This window comes from Clupea harengus, unplaced genomic scaffold (assembly GCF_900700415.2).
Source record: "Clupea harengus unplaced genomic scaffold, Ch_v2.0.2, whole genome shotgun sequence".
NCBI lineage: Eukaryota > Metazoa > Chordata > Actinopteri > Clupeiformes > Clupeidae > Clupea > Clupea harengus.
In genome coordinates, this window is record NW_024879944.1 from 12,798 (window position 1) to 39,974 (window position 27,177).

Sequence of the window (27,177 nt, forward strand, 5' to 3'; positions counted from 1 at the left end):
AGGTGCAGTAGTAGCCTACGCCTATTGATGTCAGATGTTATGATGTTATGCTGCCACGCTCTGTTGAAAAGTGGAACAACAAGTATAGCCTACTTTGTCAGTCGTCTTTCAAATTACACGCAACTGATCTCTCAAAAATAATAATACATGATAAATAAATAAATAGGACTTCCATGGTTTTGAATCCATAACAATTATTCTATGTATTTGCATAAATCATAACGTTATTTGTCTTAGATGACAACACAATCTCATATGAAACAAACATGAAAGCTTTTTAGATTTCCCCATTGATTGTCCAATGACGTTTACTTATAAGCCTTACAAAGTCATGGGAAATAATAGGCTAGTAGAAACCTTCTCTCTCATATGAAACAAATATGAAAGGTTTCTAGATTTCCCCATTGATTATCCTACGATGTTTACCTAAAAGCTTTATGGTAAACAATAGGCTATTAGAAACGTTATGTGTGTTTTAACTAGAACTACAAAATGTAGCCTAGTGCTTTCAGTAGGCCACGAACCATCAACAAGTTTGAACAATGTCTTTTCTCCAAATAGGTCTTGGCAGTAAATATGGATGTAGCAGCAGACTAAAAACCACTGCATCCTAATGACGCATGAGGTAACTGAACTGCTTTGTAATCCTTTACTTTTCGCTGTTAGCAGAGGAATAGTAGCAGAGATATTTGAGAGATGCAATGGCTCTAAAGTCTATATGGAGACGACATACACGTGCATTTTATTGAACTTAATCGAATGTTGGGTCTAGACTCTCAAGCAGTTATTGTATTGTTTTGTCGATTTTCCATTCATTCTCTAGGGATTTATTTTAACATACCGGAGCTGGCAAAAGTGGCACAGCTATAGCTTCAGCAATTATTTAGAGGGAGAGTGAAAACCTACGTCCCTAGTGATTGCGCTCCTATCGGAGAATTTACAAGTAAAATCCCATAGACTGGATTAAAAAAAAATATCGCCAATGTTTGTAAACGCATATTAACAGTAAACACAACTGAACTGTGAAAAAGCGATATTTTGCCTTCTTTCAAAATTTTGAGGACAAGCAATATAAATTGGTATTTTATTCAGCTCAGTGAGGCGCGCAGACCGGTGACGTAATCTAAACGACATTCATTGTAGTTCCTCATCACCTCGTTACTATGATCACCAGAATAATTAAAGTTGATCCCAAAGTATATGCCATGAAAGCCATTCCACTAACGTTTCGATGTGGAACGAGATATGTTTCTCTAAAAACACCTCTGTAGTGGATCCCATCCATTTCGCCTTTACCATCAGGGGGCGACTCTTGCCAGGTCCCTCCTGGCTTCTATTAATGTCGTCATTTCCGGACATTTTGGGGAGGCTAGGGGTTTGATTACGAATGATACAAACCTAACAAGGAGGTTCATGTTAGGAAGGGGCAGTAGCGGACGATATTTGAACATGCGATGAGCTAGTTAGCTCACGGTAGCCCCAGTTATTAACAACTCACGAATGCTTTCTTTTTATGATACTACATGTTAACTCTGTTGACACTAATACCGTTAACTTGCGTATGAATCGCAAAACTGCCAAAGTTATTTCATTAAACAGCTTATCTGCAAGGGGATTTTATTACAGGTAAGGCAACCCTTATAATTTTCCACCTGCCGTACATATCGGTTATGGTCAGTAAAAATATATTCTTTCGTGTGGTTCTTATTTTGTATCGTTTTAGCATCCGTTAAAAACTATGACAATGTGACATGAATGACAGAAATGATCAATACATCTGCCTAAATTGATGCTTTGGAGAATTAAAGAAGGCCGGACAGTTTGGTGAACCGACATTTGGATATTGGATCCTGTCGCTAAAGTAGAGAGCTATGTTAGCAAGTTAGCGATGCCTAACGTTAGCTACATTTCAGTCTGGCCCTGTAACATTGCCTGGAATTCGTGTTCGTTGCCAGAGACATGGTAGTCGTTACCTAGATAGTGCTTGCCTCAAATTGATGCGAAATTCTCAGTGGAGAAAGAAGATATTTTTCTTGGTGTTTCTAACACTATGACTGCCAGCGTGAGTTCTCAAGCACAGATCATTCGTTTCAATGCACTTTAGCCGAATATAAATATATCTTGAGCGTTAACAGATATTTGTTTAGCATAATAATCTAACGTCATCTTTTATTTTAGTGTGAAGCGAGACAGTTAATGATAGGTGCAGATAACAGATTGCTATGGTTCCCACCTGCGATGCACCTGTCGGAGGCTATACTGACTTGTGTTGGGTGGTCTAGTGAGATAGCGATAGCCTAATATGTGGGTTAGCCTACCTAGTTTCTATTATGGTTCGGGACATAATAACGCTGGACGTTAGCCTAGGTACATAAATAACTCATTTATGAAATTCATAACTGTATGCTAGAGGATATAATGTTATGTTTCATTTTACAATACTTTTCTGTCCAAACATAGTTTGCCGTCGGATCAAAGATAGCCCTTCGTATTCTTTGCATTGGATTTGACAGCTTTGCCATTCACAGTCATAGCCTTGGCTAGCGATATCCCATTATCTCTAACTTAATGGACACAAATGTCTCTTTAGGTGACGTTAGGTCATAATTCGGTTGTATTGTATTATTTAGTGCGTCCATTCTTGTTCTGGTCGTTATAGAAATTGTACCAAATGGGTCTTATTTATTGGTCTAAGATGTTATGAAGCTGCAGCATTGGTTAGTAAGGCAGCAGTGTCCATTTGTGTATTAACTATTGCACTATTGAATTCGCTATTGCAGTGGTCGAAAGGTGCCATGTAAAGAGTGATTGTTCTCAGCTTTACAATGCCCTCCAGTTAACGTGTCTTTATTGGCTTGGCCTATTTGTCTCTGGAAGTCTGGTTCATCTGAAGGTCTCTTCCGTCTTTGTTTCTTTTTTTTTGCCATTTGGTCGTTAGAACTTCAAATTTGAAATCTTAAAGAGGAGGATAGAAGTCACATTTTTTGTGTTGCACCTGCTACCTTCATGTAGCCTAATTACCTGTCTGTCATCAGTGTGTGATAACGTGGACTAAAACTTTTGATGAATGGTACCCTCAGGCTACGTGCTGGGAGACTTGAATTTATGTTATGTCGTCATGGAAACATACATTGACATCAGTATCCGTTTCCCTTCTGTGCAGTAAAACTCATAGTTTTGTGAAAGTGTGGTGCTGAATTTATGTTCTTTTCTTGAACTGGGTGTCAACATTGTAATTGGCTGTCAAATCCCCTTCAGACATAAAAGTGTAACTGCACCCTAAAATGTTTTTTAAATGTTTTTTTTTTCTAGCAGTGATCTAAATGATATGACTGAACTGAGTTGAAACACATCAACACAACACCTAGCCCCTGCCCGTGAGTGTCAGTCTCATTTTCATTTGCTGATTGAGACCCACCATTCACACAGGTTTAAGCCTCCCACTCCAGCCCCTTGTCCGCTTTTTAGCATTTTTCAAAATTATACAGTGGGTGGAGTTCGGCTCAGAGCTGAGGCTGTAGCCTACTTACACTTTAATTCTGTCTAGGAGGCGGATGGTAGGAGAGAGGACCGTTTCTTTGCTCTGAATCTCCATAGCTGTGTGGAGAGCTGGCACAAGGATGCCATGGTGCCATATTTAATGGTATGTGTCACCGGCAGCCTAGATTCTCTGTGGAATAGCATTTACTAGACTTTCCTTGTTAGAAAAGGGGCTTGGCACTGATACGCGGACAATAGTTTGTCACTTTATATACTTTAAGGTAAAAAAACAGGACTAGACCCGCCCCCTCTCTAATGGACATTAGAGGTCACTGATGTAATACAAAAAATATTTTCTCTGTGTTTATCTCTCCACACAGCAAAACTCCAGCATGGCAGACAGCATTATGAGCAGGGCTGCCACCATGGAGATTCCCATTAACAGCAACGGGGACTCGAGGAATATCCCTGAGGATGACGGCCTGGAACAGGTGAGTTCAAGGGCAGCTGCCTGTTGTGTTTTCAGGTCTGGGTTGTTGATTTCGCAAGAAGGAGACAAAGGAAAAGAACAACTTCAGATGACAATGTTTCCCTGAACTTTAAACCACTGTGTTTCATTTTAGTTTATTAGTCTAAATAGTTCCATCAGAGTCACTGAATCGAGGCTGGCTTTTTCTCTGAATTTGTCCGTGTGCTGAACAGTAGGAAGGCACTGATGGTTCCTGTCTGGAATAGACTACACAGAGCATAGCATGGAAAATACTGAACAGACATGCTTACCTTCTTATCAAATGTAAGCTCTGTGGCTCCCAAGGATAGTTAAGCTTTACCAGTTGCACAATATGGTACTGATAGGTGGCTCGATCCGTGAGGCTGTGACTGTTCACATGACGTGGCCTTTAGTCTCTCCAGGGCTCAGTCAGTAGTATGGGTCAAATACCAAACAGTTAGCTTGCCAGTTGAACAGCTATTTCTTTTTGAGTCTATGGATTTGTAAGGTAAAACTGGTTCATTATACATGTAAGTACTGTTTTCCATGCTTATTGACTGTAAGAAAGCTCAGCAGTTAGTAGCTTGCGAGTTTCTTGCACGGTGCTGTTGACTTGATATAGAAAAGGTTAAATATTGCTGAAACTGCAGCAATAAAAGGCTGGGGAGCAGTGATGAGGGCCAGTGTTGTTCGCTTTGTAAATAAACTTAAGAGGTGAGCTGGCATTAGGACAAGGCACACCTGGGTAGGTAAAGAAAGACCAACAGTGGTAGATCCGGGATAAAGTTAGGAAAGCAAATAAAGTCTGTTTGCCAATCCAGAATGTGTCATTCTTACGTAGCCTTAGTTGACGTTAGTGAATTTAAGTAGTGACATATAAAATCTTGACAGGTTGTCAAGCTGCTAGGGGCACTTTTCTGAACCGGTTTTTGGAACTTTGATAGCTTGATAACTGTTACGCGAGTCATATTTGTTATTCCACATCAGTTAACATGAACCTTTTGGTTAATTCAAGACCCAGCCTAATCTTTTGTTCTGATAAAACTGCCAGGAGATTGCTTTCATCAATGTAGGCTAGTGTTGCTATTCTGAATCAGCTAACCTCTGTTATGTTGTTAAATGAAAACCATGTGTGTTTCAGTAGCAAATTATCTTGACAAGTACCATTGGATTATATTTGCAGTGTGACAGTTTGACATCCATATAGACAATATCTAGATTTTGTTTGAATTATGCTTAGATATATGTAAATATGAGAAGGTAAACAGGGATCTCTGGGCCTGTGTAAGTAGCTGATTGGTGGTGACTCCAGACCAATGTCTTTTAGCTATATCAACTAGCTTGCCAGTCAAACTGGCAGTCTGTTAAAGACTATTAAATATCACTATAATAACACTAGTGGATATTCAATTACCTTCCCCTAACGGAAAAATAGTTAATTTAAATCATCTTTTTACTATCATCCTTACGTTATAGTGTTTTGCTTTGGTTTGACATAATCTGTGGTTTAAACCCATGATTCTACACCTCCACAATCCTGCCACATCCCCTCTTGGTTGGAACCCATTAGGTTGTACTGTAGTAGGCTCTAATTATAACTGTATAATTATAAAGTGACTTCCCACACACTTACACTGCCCCAGGTTTTCTTTTGTTAGGCTAGAATGTCTATGTTACATGGCATCTTTTACACACACACACACACACACACACACACACACACACACACACACACACACACACAGACACAGACACAGACACACACACACATTTGTATATCATATACACACACACACATTGGGACATTGGGTTGTAGCCTTTAAGATATACACAGTTGATAGCATATAGCCTACTTCTACTTGGCTGGTGGCCAAGTTAGTAATTTTCCTCATGCATTTGTTTAGAAAAAGTCCTGGTTACTAATTTACCCATTCGAAAAGCAAGGACTGAGAGACTGGAGGATTTGTTGTCATCATTTGATTTTGGTTCAGTGTTCCTACATCATTGTAATCGTTTCCATTTATTTCAGTCTGAATTTAGTTATTTTTCTGTTCTTTATTTGTAATGTGCAGCGTGTTTATAATTTTCCTTTCTTTTCTTTCCTTTTTGTGTTTGTCCCTGTGCTTCACATTCCCATCATATTCATGCAGGCTGCAAAGGCTCAGTGGAGCTTAGATGAGAAGGTAGGGAGTTCTGCAGACACAAGGGTGAGAAGGGTCACGGGACGGGGTGTGTGTGTGTGTGATTGTATTTCTATTGTTTGTTTTGTCTTCACAGTTTGTAACACAGTTTGCATTAGGAAACTGATCTGTTTCATGGATCTCTAACCCAGGAAGTGTGGCTTAAATGTGGGTGAATGTTGTTCGTGTCTTACCCAGACAGAGTGGATGTGTCAAATCTACATGTCCATGTTTGTTTGCTTGACAATCATTCATTTTAAATGTCACTTTCCTTTGTGTTTCAATTTAATATTAACGTGACAGCCTTATCCTATTTTATTCTCCAGGATGATTCTCATGGGTTTTTTTCCTCTCTTGTAAGGCGAAGTGTGTTGATCTTATTTGTTTTATGTTTTTCTGTGCTCTCATGTTTACATTTGTGTTTCTATGTGTTTCTAACATTCATGCAAGAGAGATTTGTGTCTCTGCTGGTATCTCAGCAAATGCTCACAGGGTCACCCTAGTAGAGAGATTCATCTGTGCTCATTTGCTCTTGTCTGAGATAAATGTGTTTACATACTTCTGGTTAGACTGGAGAAAATAATTGCAGTCTTTCCGTTTTGAGTAGCGGGTTTGGCCTGTCCAGCATCTCATAGCAGATCCAGAGTAATCTGATGAAACGAGTTCCTCTCTGTAAACAGCCATTTGTTTTGGAATGTGCTAGGGTACACTGCGGTACAGATAAGGGCTTGTTTGCATTGTTCTAAGCCGGTTTAGGTAGTATTGTTACTAGGCTGTATCGGATTTTTTATCGATTTTAAATTGAACCAAATTCCCCATTTTGGATTCACTTCACAATTCAATATGATGCAGATTTCAGAAGTCTTGTTGATAAGTGTGCTACTATTAGTGGTCCTGGGCATATTGTAACCCAGTTGACCTCGAATGTGTGACTGTTATCCCTGTAGATAGTGCAGACAAACATACTGACCATATAGGGACAGTTGACCAAAGACTGATTAGCCTATCTTATGTAAAAGAGTGTAGATGAAGTGAGAGCCTTCAAAGAGCTCACATGTATTTTCTGTACAAATTATTAAATATTAATACAAATATGTATACATCATTGGGCCTTCTAATTTTAACTAAATGATTTTAATTAGGGGGGGGGAAGACACTTTAAACTGTCACTAGTTTTGGTCTAGTTTCTTTGCAACGTTTACAGAAGTCTTATGATGATTGAAGAGTGTGGTCTACTGGTCCCGTTTACTGTGTTTTTCTGTCTGTCTGTCTGTCTCTCTCTCTCTCTCTCTCGCTCTGTTTCCTCTTCTACTCTACTTCTCTCCACTTTCACTCGTTTATGCACTCTCTCCTCATCTCTGTCTCCGTGTGTGTGTGTGTGTGTGTGTGTGTACAGGATCTACAGCAGGTAATGGTATCTGGGCCGAACCTCAACGAGACCAGTATCGTATCCGGTGGCTACGGAGGCACTGCTGAGGGCGTCATCTCGACCAGCTCCATCAAAGGTACTTCCGTCTCACCGCTCCCTCACGTCCACTCGTCCTGTCTCAGGGACCAGATGAAGTTGGACAGCGCCACAGAAGAAAAGCTGTCTACCGTAGTCTAAAAATAGCATATGACGCCTTTGTCCACTCTTCACGCGTCTCTTTACATTTTCTCCAAAACCAGCCGGTTCTTTAAAAAGGGCTATTTTGATGTGGGGAGTGCCAGAGCTCGCACACACACACTTTGTCAGGCTCTCTTCTGTCTGTGTCTAATCCATTTCTCCAGACACACTTCCCCAGACTGGCGTCTTTGTTAACAGACTGAGAATTTGCTAGAACGAGGCACTTTTTTTTCCACATTTATCAGGGATGACCATGGGATGGCTGTCTTAGTGTGCGGTGCAGTGTAAGAGGACAAGAAATAGGGATTATTATCAGACACGTTCACATTTCTCTCTCTTTTCTATCTCTCTCTCTCACTTTCTTTCTCTCTCTCTCTCTCTCACTTTCTTTCTCTGTGTATCCCCCCCTCCACCTCTCTCTCTCTCTGTCTCCATCTCTCGCCACTTTTAGGAAATGTTTATGGAGAGATTTGCATAATTTTATGCTTCAGTGGTTTTAGTGCCATTTTTCTGCCACGCATTTTCCCACGTTTAATTTCCCCTGCCCTCTGAGGGAAGGGCAGGAGATGGGTGGGGAGGAGAGGTGGATTATGGACAGAGTGAGTTCATGGAAGAGGTCTGTTGAATGGGCCTGCCCTGCATGGAACATTAGTCACAGCCAGTGCTTCACATCTTTAGCATACTGTACCATAGCTGCACACAAACATGCTGTGTTCAGCGCTTAAGCGACAAAGAATGCAGTGCCTCTGAAACGGACTATGCCAGGAGGAAGCTGTAAACTACTTTCAATATTCTGTAAATGTACTTTGTTTGGTATTATTCTGTATTATTGTGAATTTTGCAACTCTTCTCATAATCTTTTTTTAAGAGGGCTAGAAGAGACGTACTATATCATTTCAACACAGTCTGTTTTACCTCAGTACCCTCCATATTTCACCCCTCCCCCTTAGTAGAACCGGTAATGACTGATAGGTGTGAGAGAACCTGATGTAGCAAAGGTCTGCTTGCTCATTCTCCACCCCCTTCCAGGGCCAGCTATCCGCTTCAATGCTGACTTTCCGCCCAGACGCATTCCTGCCCCAGGACAAGGTGGCCTCTGTGTTCCTCACCTTCATAGACACTCCCTCTCCTATCTCCCTTGGGCTTCTCATTGTTAAGTGGGGCCTTCTGAGCCCTCTGGGAATGGGGCATCGGGTCTTTCTGGTTGGTTGGTGGTGGCGGCTCTCTGATACTCATTGCATCACTTTGGGTCAAGGGGGGTGGGGTGCCGCTAATGTAGTGTCTTCACATTACGTGTTCTAGTGCACTTTGGCTTATTGCGTAGTAAAAGGTGGGCAAACATCAAACCCTGTTCTTCCCTGCTCCTAGGGCTGAATAACTAACTGTGAAGGGTAACAGTCAAGCTCTCAGAGACTGGTGTGATATGATTTCGACCTCCAGCTGCCTTGCGTAGGTGTATAGTGTGGGCCGTGTGTTTTCTGATGTGATTTTAAGTGGGTGTTCTCGGGTCTATTCTCAGTGTTGGGGTCTTTATTACAAATGGCACCCAAGTTCACAAGCTTGCAGATGTGGAGTGGAAGCACAAAGACTTCCTGTCTTTTGTCCATGAACATCTCCCTACATTTGAAGTGCAAATGTGGCTTGGAAATCCAGCCTTGAGCGTGTGTGTAAATCTGTTTGCGATCATCAGTTGGTATCTCTGTCATGCCTCATCTGTGTGTATTGACATCTGTGTGTTTCCATGTTCTCCTCATTTAACTGGTCTTAACTCTTCCTATCATCCATTTCCCCACCCAACCTCCCACTCCTTCCTCCTTTTTGTATTCCTCATTCCTCCCTTCACCTCTGTTGTCTCCTGGGTCTCATCCTGTATCTCTCCTCTTCCATACTATTATATTCGATGTCAATATGGATGGACACACACACAAACATAAAAAAAAAACCTTACCATCTGGAAAACACCATGGTAAAATCCTCCTACCCTTATTTTGCACTACCTCATACCCATCCATAATGTGAATCAAATCCCCTCTCAACCTACGAACCCAAACCTCATCACCCTGTCCGTCACACCTTGAGCCCGCCCCTCCCCCCTCCAGACCTGCGTTTGAAGGCCAGGGGTGTTAGCATTGCCCCAAATCAATCCGCAGCCAGCCGAATAGGAGCCAGCCAATCTGAGGACATCTCAGGTATCCCCACAAGGACCCTGGACACTCCCTCCTTCATTCCACTCCACAACTGCATTCTCATTCGCTGTCTGTCTGTCAGTCATTCAAGCTTTATTTGAATCTTTTATAGTAATAATTGCTACTAATACCTGGGCTCTTTTGCACTTGGTGTCCTTTGGATTAACTTGAGAAGGGTTTAGGCTATAGGTTTGCTGTGAACGTATCTTTTCCTTTGAGTGTGTGAGTTAGGGGAGTAGATGTAGTGGTTAAGGTGAATGTATTGAGTAATATGAAACACAAGATGGTAAATCAAGTGTAACCACCATCCATTAGGATCCAACATGCACCAGTCAGCGACTGCTGAGGAGGCCACAAGGGGCGTAGCAGTGGAGAAGTTTGACATCATGAAGAAGTGGGGCCTAAACACCTACAAGGTATACAGCACTTAATGCAATTATCAACAATTAATAAGCAATGGCGGCATTGCGGCTTACTCAGGTTTATTTGTATTTAGCACATTATACATTACGATTGTTTGATATAAGAACTATGCAAACTCCTCTGCAGTGCACCAAGCAGTTAATCTCGGAGCGGTTCGGACGCGGCTCCAGAACGGTGGACCTAGAGCTGGAGGCTCAGATCGAGGTTCTTCGGGACACCAAACGGAAGTACGAGACCATTCTTCGTCTGGCGCGGGAGCTCACCAACCACTTCTACAGCATGGTGCAGACCCAGCACGCCCTGGGAGACACCTTCGCCGACCTGAGCCAGAAGTCACCAGAACTACGGGTCAGATTGATCAGATTTCGGTCGTCTTTAGGTGTAATATTAGCCTGGTGGTGATGGCCATGGAGAATTTACGATATTGAGGCTCTGTAGTGTTTTGTTATATATTGTTATCGTGTTATATGTAAATGTGGCATTTTCATGTTGATATCCCATTATAATAATAATAATGGATTTCATTTGTATAGCACACTTTAAAATACAAAGAAGTCTCAAGGTGCTTTACATGGTTAAACAATCTCAATAATAAAAGAAAGTAATAGAAGTGCTAATGATAGGTGAAAATTCACCCTAGTTACCTCAGGACTTCGGAGCTGCATATAAGTATATTTATTAGACAAACAAAAATTGCAATTGGGCTCACTCCCAGCACAAGGCTGAAAGTGAAGCAATATTAAACACATCGCACAAGGTTTATATAGAAAGAAGTTTAGCGTTCAGCAGGGATAACCACGTGGTGGATCTCTGACTTCCGAGGCTCCCTTTCTTGCAAGGATGGCAGTTTTGCACAAGATCGGAAGAAGCTTATCACCTCTGGTCTAAACATGCTCTTGTACATATGCAGACTAAGTGGCACCTAATAATCAAAGTTACACACACGCAGAAACACAGAAAAGCCATGTTCCTGCTTACATAAGCACATGATTTATACAAAGTATATATTAATACAAGGCACTTCATTAATATATTCTTAAGTCATTAACAGTGTTTCATCAGCTCCATCAGCTAAAGTCAGACAGAAAATAGGATAATATAAAATTGCAATAAATAATACATTAAAATTTAAATAATTAATAAGATCATAATGAAATCAAAGAATATGTATTAAAAACAGAGCAATTTAAGACAGAGCAATTTAAACAACGCAATCTAAAACAACACATGAGTGTAGTTTCATGCTGGTATGAAATATTTATATGGGTGCCTTAAAGGTTCAGTCAAAATGCAAATGAACAAATGGTTTACATACATGACCTGAAGATCTTCAGGAAAGGAATCCCAAATATTGTGCTAAAGAGGTTTTTTTTTTTTCACGGATAGGACGAGTTTGGTTACAACGCGGAGACACAAAAGTTGCTGTGCAGGAATGGAGAGACGCTATTGGGCGCCATCAACTTCTTTGTGTCCAGCATCAATACACTGGTGAACAAGACCATGGAAGACACTCTTATGACTATCAAGATGTATGAGAATGCCAGGTGTGTGTATGAGTTCAAATGAACAAGCTATTTGTGCGATGTTGTTATGTAAAACAATGCAAAGGCCAAAGCCTTCAGACCATCTTGCAGGCCGAAGATCCAACTCATAAAATTCAAACAGAAACAAACTACTCAAACATATAGAATACTTGAATGAAAAATTCAACCTCTTTTAACGTTATTAGATCTTAACACATGCCTTATTTTGTTGTCTGTTTTAATGTGTGCGTGTGTGCCTGTAGACTGGAATATGATGCATACCGCGCGGACCTTGAGGAGCTGAACCTGGGCACTCGTGATGCGGTCACCATGGCAAGGATTGAGGCCGCAGATCAGCAGTACCAGGCCCAGAAGGACAAATATGAGCGTCTCCGTAGCGACGTCACCATCAAGATTAAGTTCCTGGATGAGAACAAGGTACACTAAATCCAGTGGCCAATTTTGTGGAAGGGCTTGTAAATCCAGCCAGTCAGTGAAGGTCACTCCACTCTGTTCAACCTGGACTTTGCACTGACTACAAATCCAGCTGTTTATCTCGAAGTTAGAAGAGTCTGTCATCATAACCCACATTCTGTGATGAGTGCTTTCATTTGGTATTCACAGGGTAAAATTCAATAATAATAATAATAATAGTGTGGACATAGTATAGGAAGAAACTGCAACTGTATTCATGTTCTGCATTCAGCAAGCAACACTATTTACAATAGAAAATGCTGAATTCAGCTTTCAACACTTGAAACCTCATAGATGCACTGCATACTGCTAAGAAGTCATTACATAAGTGGAAATAGTGGCAATGCTAGCTCAGAAAGGAGGTGTGGAATTTCAGAAAGGCAGAAGAACAGGAACAATTTTGGTTTTGACCCCTCTCCCCCCCTGTAGGGTGGAAGGTTCTCATGTGTGTTGCCCTTTTCTTTGTGTGTCTTTGCAGGTGAAAGTGATGCACAAGCAGCTGCTGCTCTTCCACAATGCCATATCGGCCTACTTCGCAGGCAACCAGCAGCAGCTAGAACAGACCCTTAAGCAGTTCAATATTAAGCTCAAGCCCCCCGGAGCAGAGAAGCCCTCCTGGCTGGAGGAGCAGTGAGCGGAGGCCCTTTGGACCAACTGACTGACTACCCAGGACACACACATACACACACACACATACACACACACACATACACACACACACACACACACACACACACATACACACACACACACATACAAATACAAACACATTGTTAACCAAACGTTGACTCGCAACCAAGACAGTCCAGTTTTCAGTGGCCAGAGATCTCAAAAAAGGCATGTGGGGTCTTCGAACCTTCCCTCTTCCTCATCCTCTTTTTCTTCTTCCCTTCTTAATTTGGTTCAGTCACTGGTTAAGAAAAGAGAGAGAGAGAGAGAGAGAGATTTAAGAAAATGCCTGAAGAAAACTAACACATCCAGAACAACTCCTTCTGTACAATCCTGTTCTCTTAGTGGATTTGAGTCATAGCAAACCTGATTTCAGATCCACATTCTTCTTTCTTTTTTTTTCTTTTTTTACCACCAAAGCCTGAATCCATAAAACTGGACTTCTGTCCACCTGAAGTGGATGTGTTTACTGCTTTCATTTTTCTAGTAAGAAGTGTGTTTTTGTTATCAGTGTGGTTTTTGGAGAAGCTGATGAAGGATTTCAATTTACTGATACTGACCAGAAATCAGGTTTATCTGAGATATTCAGATAAATAGTTAAAGGGGCTGGTGACAATATTTTATACGTGTGGAAAAAAAATGGTTGGATATTGGGCTTGTGTGTTTACCAGTATATGTTGTATATGAAACCCTTTGGAAATGGAAATGGAACTCGGAAAGTTTTTTGTAGCAGGCACAAAAACATAGTGTGGTTGCTGCCTTTAAGATGATGAACATTCCCCAAATACGCCCGACACTCCAAATGCTAAAATGACTGAGGGTTTTTCAGCTTGAGGAATATCATGAAGGAAGCAGTTTCTGACAAAGATGAAGGTTTTTTTTTTTCTCAGTTGGTCTTGGGGGGAGGTGGACATCTGATCTTTGGTCTTATTCTGACTTCCAACACCCATTAGTCCAGTGCCTCCTCCCTCCAGCCAAGCGTTGGAAGTGGAGAATCTTTATTTATGTGCAATATCTCTGAATTGTCAGTGATCTCTGCAGAAATGATTATGTTGGTAAATCGGGGATGTTCACCATTGCATCCCAGTTTGTTAAGCTTCATGTTAGTTGCCAGTGACCACCTCAAAACTGAATGTCTCTCTTTTTTTTGACACTCGTCAGAAGGTGGCGTACAAAGTTGTGAAATACGTTTTGAAAAGATAAATATCTTTGCATTGAAAAGGAGCCTTGTGAGCACTAATGATCGGACACCCAGACCTCTAAGAGTTGTCAGGGCTTAAGTTATGTTCAGTAACTTTAGAAACGGACTGTTGTATGTTTTGCTGAACGTACAAAACACTTGGAAGCTCTAAATGGAATACCTTGGCTTTGTTTGTTCTTTGTTGAAAAAAGTATTAATTTATGTGTCTATCACCTTATTGATACTGGTGGATTGACATGTTCGAAACACGTCTTCATTCATTCATTCATTTGTTTGTTTGTTTGTGTCCGTGACAGACGACTCCAGTGTCTAGTGTAGTGAAGAATGTTTGCCAAAATCATTTTAAGCATAGATAAATTGATCAGTATCGGAACACTAAATGCAAAACTTAATTTAACTCAATTTTCATGATAAACCTCACTTTTGCTATGTTTGGAAAAGACTACGAACGCATGGTATTTATCATTCTGTTCACTCCACTCTATTTTCTGATCTTTAATGTGATTTTCAATGTCACACAGATGAGAAGTAATCAGCATAATATTTTTGCGCTGGGATAACTGCGGCTCATTTTTGTTTAAACCTTTTCCCAATACCTCAAGGTTATAGTCTGTATTTGTTATTATTTGTTGGAGTTAGATTTATGTACGAATGCTAATGTGGAGTTTATGCAGAAACAACACACGCACACACAATAATGCATATTGCTACGGGCCATGTCAGACATTCAGTTTGGAATGCTGACACCTTTTTTTAACTGAAAAAAATAGCAACAGCGACCATTCTTATGAATATATCACTGACGCTTTGATAAGCCTAATAGCTGCAGAGAAACAGCGGACTCTCGTTTTAGTAGAGAGGTATTTGAGAACGTGGTCACACTTGAAAACAACATAAATTGTCCTTAAAGCGACACTGTAGGAGGCTCATAAGGCTACCATGAAGCAATACAAAGGAAATGTGTCTAATAACCATGATCTTAGTCTGTAATGTGTTTGTACTCCTCTGGTCAGAGTTTGCATGTCAGTGTGTGATGCAGACCCCCCCCCCCCCCCTCCCGTCCGTGATCTGCTCTCAGATGAGCTCTGAATACATATGTGAGCAGGCTTGTGTAATGATATACAGTCTAAGTATGCAGACTGACGTTGGTCGACTAAAGACATGACAGTGCTTATTTTGTGTCCCCCCTCTAAATGTTATTGTGCCCCTGCTACGACTTTGGCATACATGGGAGTCAGATTGACGTTGGCGTACGTGGGAGTCAGATTGGCATTAAGTGGGCGCTGGACGTGGGACCGAGGAATTTAATTTTTGAAAGAACTATATTTAACGAAGAGCTTACATTTTTACAGAATGTTTTTATTTTTCCTATAAATGTTGTGGCATGTGGAGTTCCGGATAAGATCATGCCGAATTACTACAATGAATGTCATGGACATTCTATTGGTACTGTATCTTAATGGTCTCAATCTCTGATTGAACTGGACATTGAAGTGATCCATCCTTTCTGTAAAATTAACTCAAATCTGACCTAATGTTCCTTTCCTCTTTGTACATTTCAGAACTCCCTAGAGTTGATTGTTTTCATGGATCAGTGTGTTTCCTTTTAACCACTAGTGAAGAGAATGAAAAACCCCTTACATAGTTGTAGGCCGCAGCTGATCGAGGGATTTCTAAGCATATATTAATTGTGTACAATCAGTTGTTATCGGCTGCTCTGTAATATTTTTAGCGTATGATTGATTGTATATATGTGAGGATATTTAAGATGAGAAGAAGTTAACTGGATTTCTGTAATTGCCTTTATTTCTCAGTTTGACCAAACCTCTGGAACATAAAGACTCTCAAACCCACAATATGAAATAAAATGTTTCCAAAAACCTGCCTACCGATTTCATATCAAATGGAGTTGTCTTTATTTTAATTGGATACACCTTGTTCTGAGAAACTAAAATCTGTTTGAGTGTTATTGAATGATTTTGTGCCTTGGGAGAATTAAATATAGAAGCTAAATATAGATTTGCAATGCAGCATTTACGGATGTTGCAGTGATTACAAATACAATAATTAGTTTGGGTTAGAGATGCTGCACTTGTTTGGAGTGATTACAAGAACTGGTCACCAGAGGGCTTTTGCCCATGGAGAAAAAACTTTGCACTGAGCACTAAAGCTGAAGGGTTTTGAAATCCACATCTTGCCATTTTCCCCATATAATTAAGTTAAATTCAAAATGAATGAATGTTGGCTGCCCTTATTTGCATATACATTGATCATTCTGATATTACCCTGAAGGTCATAAAAACACTTATGACATTATGACTTATGACATTGTCACATGATCTAATATTTCACTAATTAAAAAAAAGATGATCTCCTTTACAGCCCTTTAAAACTAAACTAAAAGGGGACTTGAGAAATGAGCCTAAAAGTTGTCTCCAGACAAGCATTACGATAACCCTATTGTAGAGTAGATAACTTGTTTCTTATTGGCTTTTTGGCAGTTTCAGTGAAGATAATGAATGAAAATAAGGAATAGATGTTCTGCACGCACTGAACCATATGTTTGACTTGAATTTTCATATGACTGATAACCATACTGCACTTGTGTACAATAAGCTGTCATACAGGATCATATCTTCATGTGGTTGGTGTTTGCCACAGTTATTGCCATTCTCCACAGGCTACCTGTTGGCACACGGGTCCTTTTATCTGCTTAGCACCAGCAATAATTCATCCAGTGAACATTCAAATACATCGGCACTGCAGGGACTGAACACAAAGTCAACCATGGACAAATGGGAATTCAGACTTGTGAGATTCAGACTAGAAAGCTTCTCATGTCTCAGTAACACTTCAGAGTTTGTGAGAATTGATATGTACTTTAACTTATTTCTCTTGTAGACCTCTAGTTTTACCTCAGCTAAGGTTAGGTATCCAGTGCAGAAATGGAGTCATCTTCCTCCCCTTCAGTTGTTGTTCCTCCTCCTCCTCCTCCACCACCACCACCTATGGATGCTTTCTCCAGGTGTGTACAGAAACGAGCAATAATGCGAAAGTTCAACTGGGACACCATCCCGTGCGAGAAGGTCATGGGTAAGCGAAATCTGTGGACTATACAGGCCGCTCTTGACAACTTTGAGCTGGACACCGAGAGGATCAAGGAGCTCTTTTGCAACAAAGACAACGGGCAGTCAAGGACAACTACTGTGGTGAGACAGTGCAAATATGACTTTTGTCCATCTGAACAGGGTATTCAAAAGGTAAGTCACCTAATACCATTTCTTGGTTGATTATATCAGGCATTGGGGGAACTTTAAGTTAAATATTTGATGAAGGGAAAGTAATGTTAGACACTTTGTAGAGTTCCTTTCAAGGCATCTTGTTAGTTGCCATTTGATAGCCACCATACAACATGTAAATGGTTCCAATTTGTTTTTGATCTGTGTGATAGCATTGATATGGATATGGTCATGTGCTATGTTCAGAAAAGGCCAGAGGATCTGCAAAGCATGCTTTCATGTGTTTTCTTCCGAAACAGGTATCACTACTCAGTTCTAAGAAGAGTATGAATATTGCAATCTTTCTGAAGCAGTTTAAAAGGTATGGGAGAGGCTCTCTAAACAGACAATTCACGAGGGGTCAATGTGCATGCTAACCTTGAGAGTACGAACTCACTGAACCTTGTGACTTATTCTTCAGGCCTGTCTACAGGCTGGTTCGAGATATCAGGGAGGGCAATGCCATAACCTTTAGAAATGGAACACTCAAAGGTCTCTGTAAACTGCTCCCAGACAAGGAAGAGGTAACCACACTAAGTCTTTTCATCAACTGAACAAAAATATATAGCCACTTTCAGCCACCACAGAGCTTTTCCATTTTGAAAATATAAGCTGCCATCGCCTCAACCCCTATACAACATATTCACAGCACAGAAACCTCAAAATGTTCAACCCTGTAGGCATGTGAATCAGGACAAATACGTTTTATTTTTTTGTTTTGTGCCTAACTACTAAAGGCAAAGAAGCTGATGGCGTTCGGTGGGACCATAACCCTTTTAACAGAAGCTGATCAGTTCATGGTGAGGCTGGTTAAACTGCCAGGGTGAGTGTTGCCTTTATGCTCAAGACGTTATTGGTCACAGGGTTTTCTCAGTCTCGTTCCTTAGGCACTGCTGCACTGGAGATTTCCCACATATGCCAGCTGACCTAATCAGCACTACTTTTAATTTGCTAATCAACACCTTGTTTAGGCATCAAAGGCTTAATTACACTGTGACTTTGGTCTGGAGTGGTGGAATGGATGACAAATATGAAGTGCAGAGGTCTCCCAGGACAAGAACAAAGAAATATAGCTGCAAGCACAACATATAGAGTTCTTCCCTAGCAATGTTTGGCCTCCAACCCATCTCTCTCTTTCCACCTCACTCAATATGTCTGTGTGTGTAGCTATGAGGAGAGGATACGAGGTCTTGTCCTTGTAGAGGAGTTCTTCCCAATTATGGATGATCTGAGAAGGTTGATTGCTGTCATGACAGCTGCAGCCAAAGGTGATATAATCTTCCACATTCACCAAAACCTGCAACTGGATCACACTTCGTCCTGTCTAATTTCAAATTTGGAATTGTATTTTGGCATCTGTCTACGCCTATCTCCGTGAACAAGCTGATGGTTGTATTTTTCCTCAGAGCTGCTGGAATCTGATGATCTCCAATCAATCATCCGCCTGGTGCTTAAGGTTGGAAATTACATGAACGAGGTCAGTGCAGAGCACTACAATGGCCCACTTATCCACTCTGTTGTGACAATAACAGGAACTCTAGTGTGTCGTGTCTCATTGGTCAAACACCCATGTATCTCCTGTATTTGTCACATTCAGGGTTATTATACAGGCAGTGCCATTGGCTTCAAGATGGCCTCTCTGCTTCGGCTCGCAGACACAAAAGCAAATAAACCAGGGATAAACCTCATGCATTATGTGGCAACGGTATGAATTTAGCATCTCTGTCAGCTAGCTTCTGGAGTTCAATACCCATATGTTTGTGCTTTTTTTTTAATTGTCTGTTGTGATTGTAAACCACAGCAGGCCCAAGATATCGATCCATCTCTACTCAATTTTCCACGACGACTTAAACACATAACGGCGGCTGCAAGGTAATCAGTGAAACTGAAAATCTTAAGGTTGTACCCATTTACAATGTATGATTTGATGTTACGTTAGCAGTAGGTCTGTTTATTTGAGTATTAAATATGTTTTTCACTGAAGCATCTACATACCAGTTTGATCTTTTTGCCAGATTAAACCTTTGCTTGCAATCTTTTTTCAATTAAGTTTTGACTGATCTGTGAGTAAGTATGCACACATGTTGCTAACTCAATTGTTGTTTATGTGGACATTCAGGATTAGCACTCATGAAGTCCACACTGATTTTCAGAAGGAGGTTTCCAGGGTTGCAAGAGTGAAAGAAGATTCCTCAAAGCATGAAGACCTCAACAACCAAATGGAGCATTTTCTGAAGGTGAGCACACAGGTGAAATGCACAAACCAACCAATATGAAAAGGTAGTCAGACTGTTTAGGCTTCCCATCCAAGACTTCCTAGGCAGTTTACAATAGATATGCACAGAACCTACTTGCCGAGATGGACAAAGAAATTCTGTGTGATTATGTGCTGGAACCCATGAAGGAGAAAAGTTAGACTTGGCTTTCTGTTAGACTAGAATTCTGTGCCTGCCAGTCAGTTGGGGGGTGGTTAAGGCAGTGCTTCCTTGCTGTAGAGGGGGCTTTAGCAAAAGCACTGAATTTTCTTAATCCATTTTATCAGACGTTATGTGGATGACGTCATGGAAAACTGGGAGAGGAGTCTGAGAAATGATGTTATGACTCATCTCTCTGTGCTTGCTTGGGGAGGTTTGATCATGAGACATGAGCTAATCACTTTCCACCCAATTTGGGTCAGTGTTCATTAACTCAGCTAGTCTGACTGGAACACACTGAAAGATTGCCAGAGTAGTACAGCATAAAGTGTCCACAGCTCTCACTCTTAGCCTTTTATGTAAAATTATACCTCAATGCAGTAATCCACTGGCCTGTCTTACAAAGGCCTGTTTTTACACTTGACATTAGAGGTGGATATCCATATGCAAACAAGCCCTTATCAGATTGTCGGGATTTCCTCAGTAATGCATTCAAGCCTAAATGAATGTGTGGAGAACATGAGCCCGGTTGTTTCAAATGCCAGGGGTAAAAGGAGCCTTAAAAAACGAGACGAGATCCTATGTTTTGGATCTAAAAATGTCATTAAATGTGAACATGTCAAACTGACAGCAAACTTTTTGGGAAAAAGGTATATACCAGTCTAAGATTGATCAGTATTTGAAACTGCACCATTTGGGAAAGGGAGACTACAACATACTTGTAAGTCTAAGTGTAAGACTTTAGTGTAAGTCTGTTGTCATCTAGAGGGCAGACCTGACACTGGCAGGCATGGATATCTCTTGGAAAGAGTTCCAGGATACCAAGAACTCTCTGGCGGAGTACCTGTGTGAAGACCCTACGTCTTTTAAACTGGAGGAGTGCTGTTCCCACTTCAAGTCCTTCAGTGAAAAATTTGACCAAGCCATTTCAGTAAGACTACATTTTTTCCGTCTTCACAGATCATAAGTAGTGAACAAACTTTTTTTCTAACTCACATTTTGAAACGTTTTCCCCTTTGGTGTTTCAGACGTGTATGGGAACAATTCATGAAATATAGTAAAATATATAGTGACATGATAAGTCTTAGAATTTGTAAAAACCTATTTTGAATGAGGTTTTAAGGAAGTTCATTTCATTTGAGATGCTGTCTGTAGATTTGTTTGGCCTCATTTAGTTCCTGTCCTCTCAGGAGAATCAGAGACGCCTGGAGGGAGACAGGAGGCAAGAGCGACGAGAGAGGTTCGGTGTTGGCTCCGGCGGCAGCCTCACTGCCTCCAACTCCAGAGGGATCCCCCCTCAGACAGTCGGTGACATGGAGAGGGCACTCACCTTTCTGCTCACTGGGGATCAAGGCAGTCATAGGAAAAGGAGGAATCTCCATCAGTCAGCTGGCAGCATCTCTGAGGAGAACATGAGGGCCAAAGAGTTGGCAGCTGTTTGTTTTGGGACTGAGGACTCTAGCCGAAAGGAGGATGAAATACTTGACCGGCAAAGGAACTGTGTGATGAATGAACAAAAAGGGAACTACAAATAAGTGGACAGAAATGACAATACGTATTTACAGCCTACTTTAAAAATGATGTCCAGAGACAAAAATGTAATTGTGGGGAACAGATCTGTAATCTATCGCTGAAATGTCAACATGGTCTGGCTGATGGCACCAGCAAACAATGTTGTGTTCACCCCAACCCAAGATACATTGATGGAAGGTTCTGATACCTCTACCATGGCTAAGTCTAGCAAAGACATCACAGGATATGATCATGTTGATTACAGCACCGTTGAATGAATATTATGTAGTGAAGTGCTGTGCAATGGAAAATAATGAAACTTTTACTGTACATGCACACATTTCATCATGTGTTAAACAAGCATTGCTTTAACATTTATATGCATATCAAAGTAAAAGATATGTGTTGTTTATTTATTGTGTAGATAGAGCTGATGTGTGTGCAGATGCACTGCAGTGTCCACTATATATGGGGATTATTGCCCTCACGCATATATCAGGGATTAACATCACTAAGCAGAACATTACAGTACCTCCTCCTGACTTCCCATACCATTATCACCATCAAATTACAGTCCTTAGTCGTGCTACTTTGCTGTTTTTTCATCTTCCATGTTTTGGCTTATGGTTTCCTATTTATGACACCACTGACCACTGGTGTCCAGTCAGGCGTGGGCTTGTTGTCGAGATTTGAGATTGATTAAAAGAGCTCTTTTACAGTCCATCTACTTAAAGATGCAGTGTGTGATTCTAGTCCAGTACACTTTTTGTCAAATTCAGCAAATTGCTCCTCACGGTCCCCTAGCTATCTGTGTGTTCTGTGTGCGCACTCAAAAAACTCTGGTGTTCGTAAATATTCCTGGCTCTGTACATGGGAAACAAACAAAGTGGCTCCAACCGAGCCATACACTATTCTAGCTAATCAACACTTTGGTTCAGGAGCATGGAAGAGAGGGTTTTCATTTGATTGGCTATGGACCTCAAATATCAACAACCTTTTACCAGTATTGTGGACTTTATCTTTTAAGGCTTTGCTAAAGTCTATACAGTGCGGTAAATTATATACTTTACTCTATATGATTTTTTTTTTTTTATATTATCTCATTTATTTTATATAAAAGAACGTACAGGGAACTTAGAAAATAAGACCCTGTAATGTCGAACTTTGGGGAAATATATGTTGAAACCTGGGAACCCACTGCAAATGTGCTCATACTGCTGTGTCCACTATTCCTGTCCTCTGTCCTAAATCTTTCCCCTTTTTGTCCTTTGTCCTTCTCACATCAAGAGAGTGTCTTGGCTTCGGCCTGACAGTGGCTGGATTTTGCTCAGTTACCTGGGAAATGGTGTTTGTTTACACCATGATCTCACTTGGCTGGTTGCACAGTGAAATAATACCCTCTAAACTCCAGCAGCTTCAGACAGACCCGCCTTTCATGCAAGCCTGGAAGACTGGAGCTTGAGAGGTCATCTCAACTTAAGATCAGAAAATATTACATTCAACTTAAATCCACTGGAAAGAATCATATCAAGATATACATAAGTATCCATATGTCATCTGTGTCTGTCTGAATTAAGGTTAATCATTTTTGCAGGCTTTCTGTGAAAAATATGTTTTTATTAGTGTGTGGGCCTACATGAAATTGAAGTGTTTATTAGAATGAAGCACTTCGAAGCCAAATGAACTTCTCTCCACGCTGCAAGGGGGGTGTCATCCACACAGTCACATGAATCGTACCTCAAAGAATCCTTTGAAAACATTCCAAGCCGAGAGGGAGAGAGATAAGTGAGACCAGAAGAGTTGATCTGTTGGTAAGAGTTGTTGACCGACAACTAAAAGCAGAGGAGGACGAGGTGCAGGTTGATGTTGATTTGCGGTAAGGTAATCTTATGTGTTTCAGTGGCTATATGTTCTTTTATGTGATCATATGAATATTTTTCTTTATACTGATGACGAAAATGCAATTGTATTACTGATATGTGCGTTCATGATTTTCAGCAGAAAATAATTGTTTTGGATATGCATGTATGATTTTAACAACGCATTTAAGCCTATTTTCAGGAGAAAAAAAATTACCTTATGCATGGTGTGATAGAAAAAGTTATGTGGAAGGGAGGGGAATTATCAACAGTGGTTAGTTTTATATGAAGCATTTCTCTCCCAAACATTTGCAACATTTCGCTGATGAACTGCGAGTGAATGGTTGCAGAATCAACTATTTCACCTTCGTGAACTTCTGAGGTAGTGGCAAGAAACGCTTGTATCATTGGCAGGGAACAGCAGATAGTCACGAAAAATCTTTTTTGGTAGTAGTAAAACGACGCGGAGTTCATATTTTATTACTCTGCAATTAATGGTAAACAAAATACAAATTAATTTGTTGTTGCTTTGAAGTAATGGATCTGCCTCTTGACGTTAGCCAATTCCACCGCTAGGTGGAAGCAACTGAATAATTACTAAGTTCAGTCGAGAAATAAGTTTCAGTTACTTTAGACTCGGGTAGCTGTGCTGTTCAGTTCTTCTTCTCTAACCTTTCCCGGCCAAACAGTCCGTGAAATGTGGTCCGAAACATGACATTGTAGGCCCAACGAACGCTGGGGCCAGTATTCTCAGTGGCAGTTTACCAAGCAGTATTTCACTGATAAATAAAGTTACAGAAAGGAATTCCTGCTCCATGGAAACTCACTGCCATGTAGGTCTCCTGATTTGAATGCTGGCCAACTGTATAGCACTTGACATGGAAACCCCGAAAAAGATTCTCTCACTCTTCGCTGTCTCTCTGTGTATGTCGTTGTGTGTGGGAGAGAGAGAAAGATCGAGAGAATGACTGTCTGTTGCTGTGGTTTGGTGAGCAATCATGTTGTTCCTCCTCCTCAGTGGTGCAGAGGCCCTACTACCATCGGTGACCGTAAAAACAACACCAACATCAAAATGGCAGGGTGAGTTGAAAAAACATTAATTAATTTCATTACCTTTCTTTTTCTCTGAAGAAATTTAGTTTCAGCCTCCCTTTTGAAAACGACCTGACATGTACAGTGTGTGGGTGCTTTTTCCTTTGCAGTTATTTTCATAAAATTCATTTTAGTAGATTGAACAGAACTAAACTAAGTTGTCTAGACATTTTCACATTTTATTTCAGTTTTTTTTTCTTTGGATTAAGTGATACATTCATCTCTTTGAACATAAGTGTACACATTAAAAAATGATTTGTGTGTAAAAACAAATAATAAGATAACGAGAGAGAGAGAGAGAGACAGAGTGCACATCAATCTATTACATTTCTCATTAGACCAAAGAGGCAATGAAGAGAGTGTGTGTGTGTGTGTGTGTGTGTGTGTGTGTGTTTGGCAGCAGATCATTATTTATTTATGTGTATATCCAATATTTCTTTCATTTCTAAATTGTGACCATCTCTCAAAACATTGAGTGAATGGTACCATCATCTAATACACTGCTTTACACAAAGTGGCCATTATGCAGGTAGTTTTCCACAAATTTAAATGAAATGTTATTGTCGTTATTGTGTGTGAGTGTATGTGTTGAAATTAGAAAGTGTGAACATGAGGGACATGTGGAATAAATAACCTTAAGTGCTTTGTCAATTTTAATTCTGCATGAACTTCTTCTCCTCAGATGTTTTACAGATTCAACTTTTTGAAAGATGACCTAATCCCTCCCGTTCTCAATCAGAACACAGTAGCCTTTTTAAACAGATCTTCCCCAGAATAATCCCACTAACCCTCTCAGTCACCAATATAAGATAAGATAAGATAAAATACGATTAACTTTTATTAATCCCGTAAGGAAGATTCAGGTGTTATAGAAGCAAGGTAGTAGGAATAGGAATCAAGTATATACATAAAAAAATGTAAAAAGTAATACAAATTTGAATAAGAAATAAAAATACAAATAAATAAAATAATAATAATAATAGCCATGTTCTATGTATGGAAAATATATGATAGATCCACAATACATTATTCTGTCATTTATAGAAAAAAATGAATGAATTTACCTAACCTCACAGAGTGAAAATTTGACTGTGAAGAGATTTGTGTCACCAAAGGCAGACACATTGTGCTGGTTGTGTTGTTGTGGAACATGACTACCACTGACTGGTCTTCTCTGTTGCTGGCTGTGATAGAGGATGGGGAGGAGGAGGGAGAGGGGGAGGACGACGACGATGACGGTGATGGCGAGGGGGGAGGGGAAGGGGTAGGGGGTTGTGTGCCACCATCTGGGTTCTGCTGCACTGGATGGTGTCTCCATGGCAACTCCTTTCTCCCACTATCAAATCCCGGGCCGTCGGTGGCAGCATCATCTGGGCCCCGCCCCCCTGTTCTCTGTGACGGGCTCATCTCGTTCCTGCGTTCGCTTAGTCTCGCTCTTCCCTCACATCGAGCATCATCCCCCAGAGCCCCATCTTACCCATCCCTCCACACCCGCGTCTGTAGAGTGGTGGGCATCTCTCACATGTCTCAGGGTCTGGGTTACATCACTCACGTGTGGGTTTGTGAGTCAGGAGCAGAGGCGGAGGCAAAGGAGGGGGCCCTCGGTTTCCTCCATGGGGAGGAGCCTCTGTCTTCCCAGTGATGAGGTCACGCTACTTCCGATTGCCTCACGACTTGCTCAACTAGCACAGAGTTTTTAACTCAACTTAACACACACATCACTGTGTGTGTGTGTGTGTGTGTGTGTGTGTGTGTGTGTGTGTGTGTGTGTGTGTGTGTGTGTGTGTGTGTGTGTGTGTGTTGCACTTATCCACCCAGACACCCCCTCCTGATCTCAGCCTGGCACAACTGGTATCTCACCTGGTGTTCAGCAACCTCTCGATGACATTTAGAGTTAGAGGTCATCAATTTCCTCTGCCTTCTGAATAAATCGGTCAGTAACTGATTTAACTTATTGACGCTCTTGTCTAAACTGAAGAAGATTATAGTATGTTTGTTTGTGTGTGTATGTGTGTGTGTGTGTGAGGGTGTAATGAATTATGGTATGAAACTTCATGGTAAAATCTGTGATTTTATCCATGAGGAGAACAAAAGGGATGTCGGACGAAATGTTCTCCTCTTTTTAATTCCCAAGATAAGGAAAAAGGGAGTAGTGCTAGACACAGTAAGTGTGTGAGTGTGTGTGTGTGTGTGTGAGAGAGAGTGTTTGAGAGAGAGAGACAGAGATCAGCTAGAGCACATTCCTGATAGAGATATAATAGGAAAAATAGACTGCAAATATGTTTCCCCATACCTTTAGAGGAATAGACAGTGTTGTCAGATGAGCCGTCCAGCACACTCTCTGCGGCCATTTTGCATTTGATCTGCACCTTGCCTGCAGCCTTAGATATGCCCACCCCTCCCACTCAGCCTCAGCCAATGTGCTGCCAGAACCCCACCTCCCTCCCCCATCTCTCTTTCCCACACATCCATACATATAATCTGCAGCACGCACTCATGCACACACCGCTGTTACTCTCTGCTAGCTCTCCCTCTCGCCTGTTTTCTCTCCCTCCTTGAGGAGTTCTCTCTTCATCCTTTTGTTTTTGCTTTTTTCTCACTGTGCTACTGTGGATTGTACTGCTGTGAGGATGGACAGATACTGGTGTGGCGGGTGGCACTGACGCCGCTGCCGTGAGTCGCTCCGCTCCGCTCTTCCTCTCTCCTGTCCTCCTTCTCCTCCCTCTCTCGCTCTCCGGCTCTCAGGGACACCTCACGTGAGTACCAGGCCAGGGGGGCAACCCTGCTCTC

General features: G+C 41.1%; 2 protein-coding genes across 8 annotated transcripts; both read left to right on the forward strand.

Moving 5' to 3' along the window:
- Positions 1 to 1,340: 1,340 nt before the first annotated feature.
- On the forward strand, positions 1,341 to 16,116 carry LOC122130856 (arfaptin-2-like). Of its 7 annotated transcripts, none has more exons than XM_042705673.1 (11): positions 1,341 to 1,626; positions 3,861 to 3,971; positions 6,121 to 6,177; positions 7,547 to 7,655; positions 8,786 to 8,845; positions 9,856 to 9,945; positions 10,258 to 10,358; positions 10,492 to 10,713; positions 11,752 to 11,909; positions 12,152 to 12,326; positions 12,841 to 16,116. In XM_042705673.1, the coding sequence occupies exons 2-11, from the start codon at positions 3,873 to 3,875 to the stop codon at positions 12,994 to 12,996; spliced, it is 1,227 nt and encodes a 408-aa protein (XP_042561607.1). In that variant the 5' UTR covers positions 1,341 to 1,626; positions 3,861 to 3,872; the 3' UTR covers positions 12,997 to 16,116. The 7 variants fall into 7 exon arrangements, with proteins under 7 accessions (XP_042561607.1, XP_042561605.1, XP_042561606.1 ...); XM_042705671.1 differs by lacking the exon at positions 1,341 to 1,626 and adding an exon at positions 1,633 to 3,643; XM_042705672.1 differs by lacking the exon at positions 1,341 to 1,626 and adding an exon at positions 1,633 to 3,643 and having other exon boundaries at positions 6,121 to 6,153.
- Positions 16,117 to 17,162: 1,046 nt separating this feature from the next.
- On the forward strand, positions 17,163 to 22,162 carry LOC122130855 (FH2 domain-containing protein 1-like). Its single transcript, XM_042705670.1, has 11 exons — positions 17,163 to 17,492; positions 17,771 to 17,832; positions 17,932 to 18,034; positions 18,248 to 18,333; positions 18,678 to 18,778; positions 18,917 to 18,987; positions 19,108 to 19,215; positions 19,312 to 19,382; positions 19,630 to 19,747; positions 20,691 to 20,855; positions 21,115 to 22,162. The coding sequence occupies exons 1-11, from the start codon at positions 17,178 to 17,180 to the stop codon at positions 21,457 to 21,459; spliced, it is 1,545 nt and encodes a 514-aa protein (XP_042561604.1). The 5' UTR covers positions 17,163 to 17,177; the 3' UTR covers positions 21,460 to 22,162.
- Positions 22,163 to 27,177: the final 5,015 nt, after the last annotated feature.

What these genes read in the sequence shown, in the direction of transcription:
- LOC122130856 (XM_042705671.1), top strand. An exon ending in CTCGACCAGCTCCATCAAAG is followed by an intron (nt 7,656 to 8,785) that starts GTACTTCCGTCT and finishes ACCCCCTTCCAG; the next exon opens with GGCCAGCTATCCGCTTCAAT. An exon ending in AGTTCCTGGATGAGAACAAG is followed by an intron (nt 12,327 to 12,840) that starts GTACACTAAATC and finishes GTGTCTTTGCAG; the next exon opens with GTGAAAGTGATGCACAAGCA.
- LOC122130855 (XM_042705670.1), top strand. Translation starts at nt 17,178, where the DNA reads ATGGAGTCATCTTCCTCCCCTTCAGTTGTTGTTCCTCCTCCTCCTCCT. An exon ending in CTGAACAGGGTATTCAAAAG is followed by an intron (nt 17,493 to 17,770) that starts GTAAGTCACCTA and finishes CTTCCGAAACAG; the next exon opens with GTATCACTACTCAGTTCTAA. An exon ending in TTGGAAATTACATGAACGAG is followed by an intron (nt 18,988 to 19,107) that starts GTCAGTGCAGAG and finishes TGTCACATTCAG; the next exon opens with GGTTATTATACAGGCAGTGC.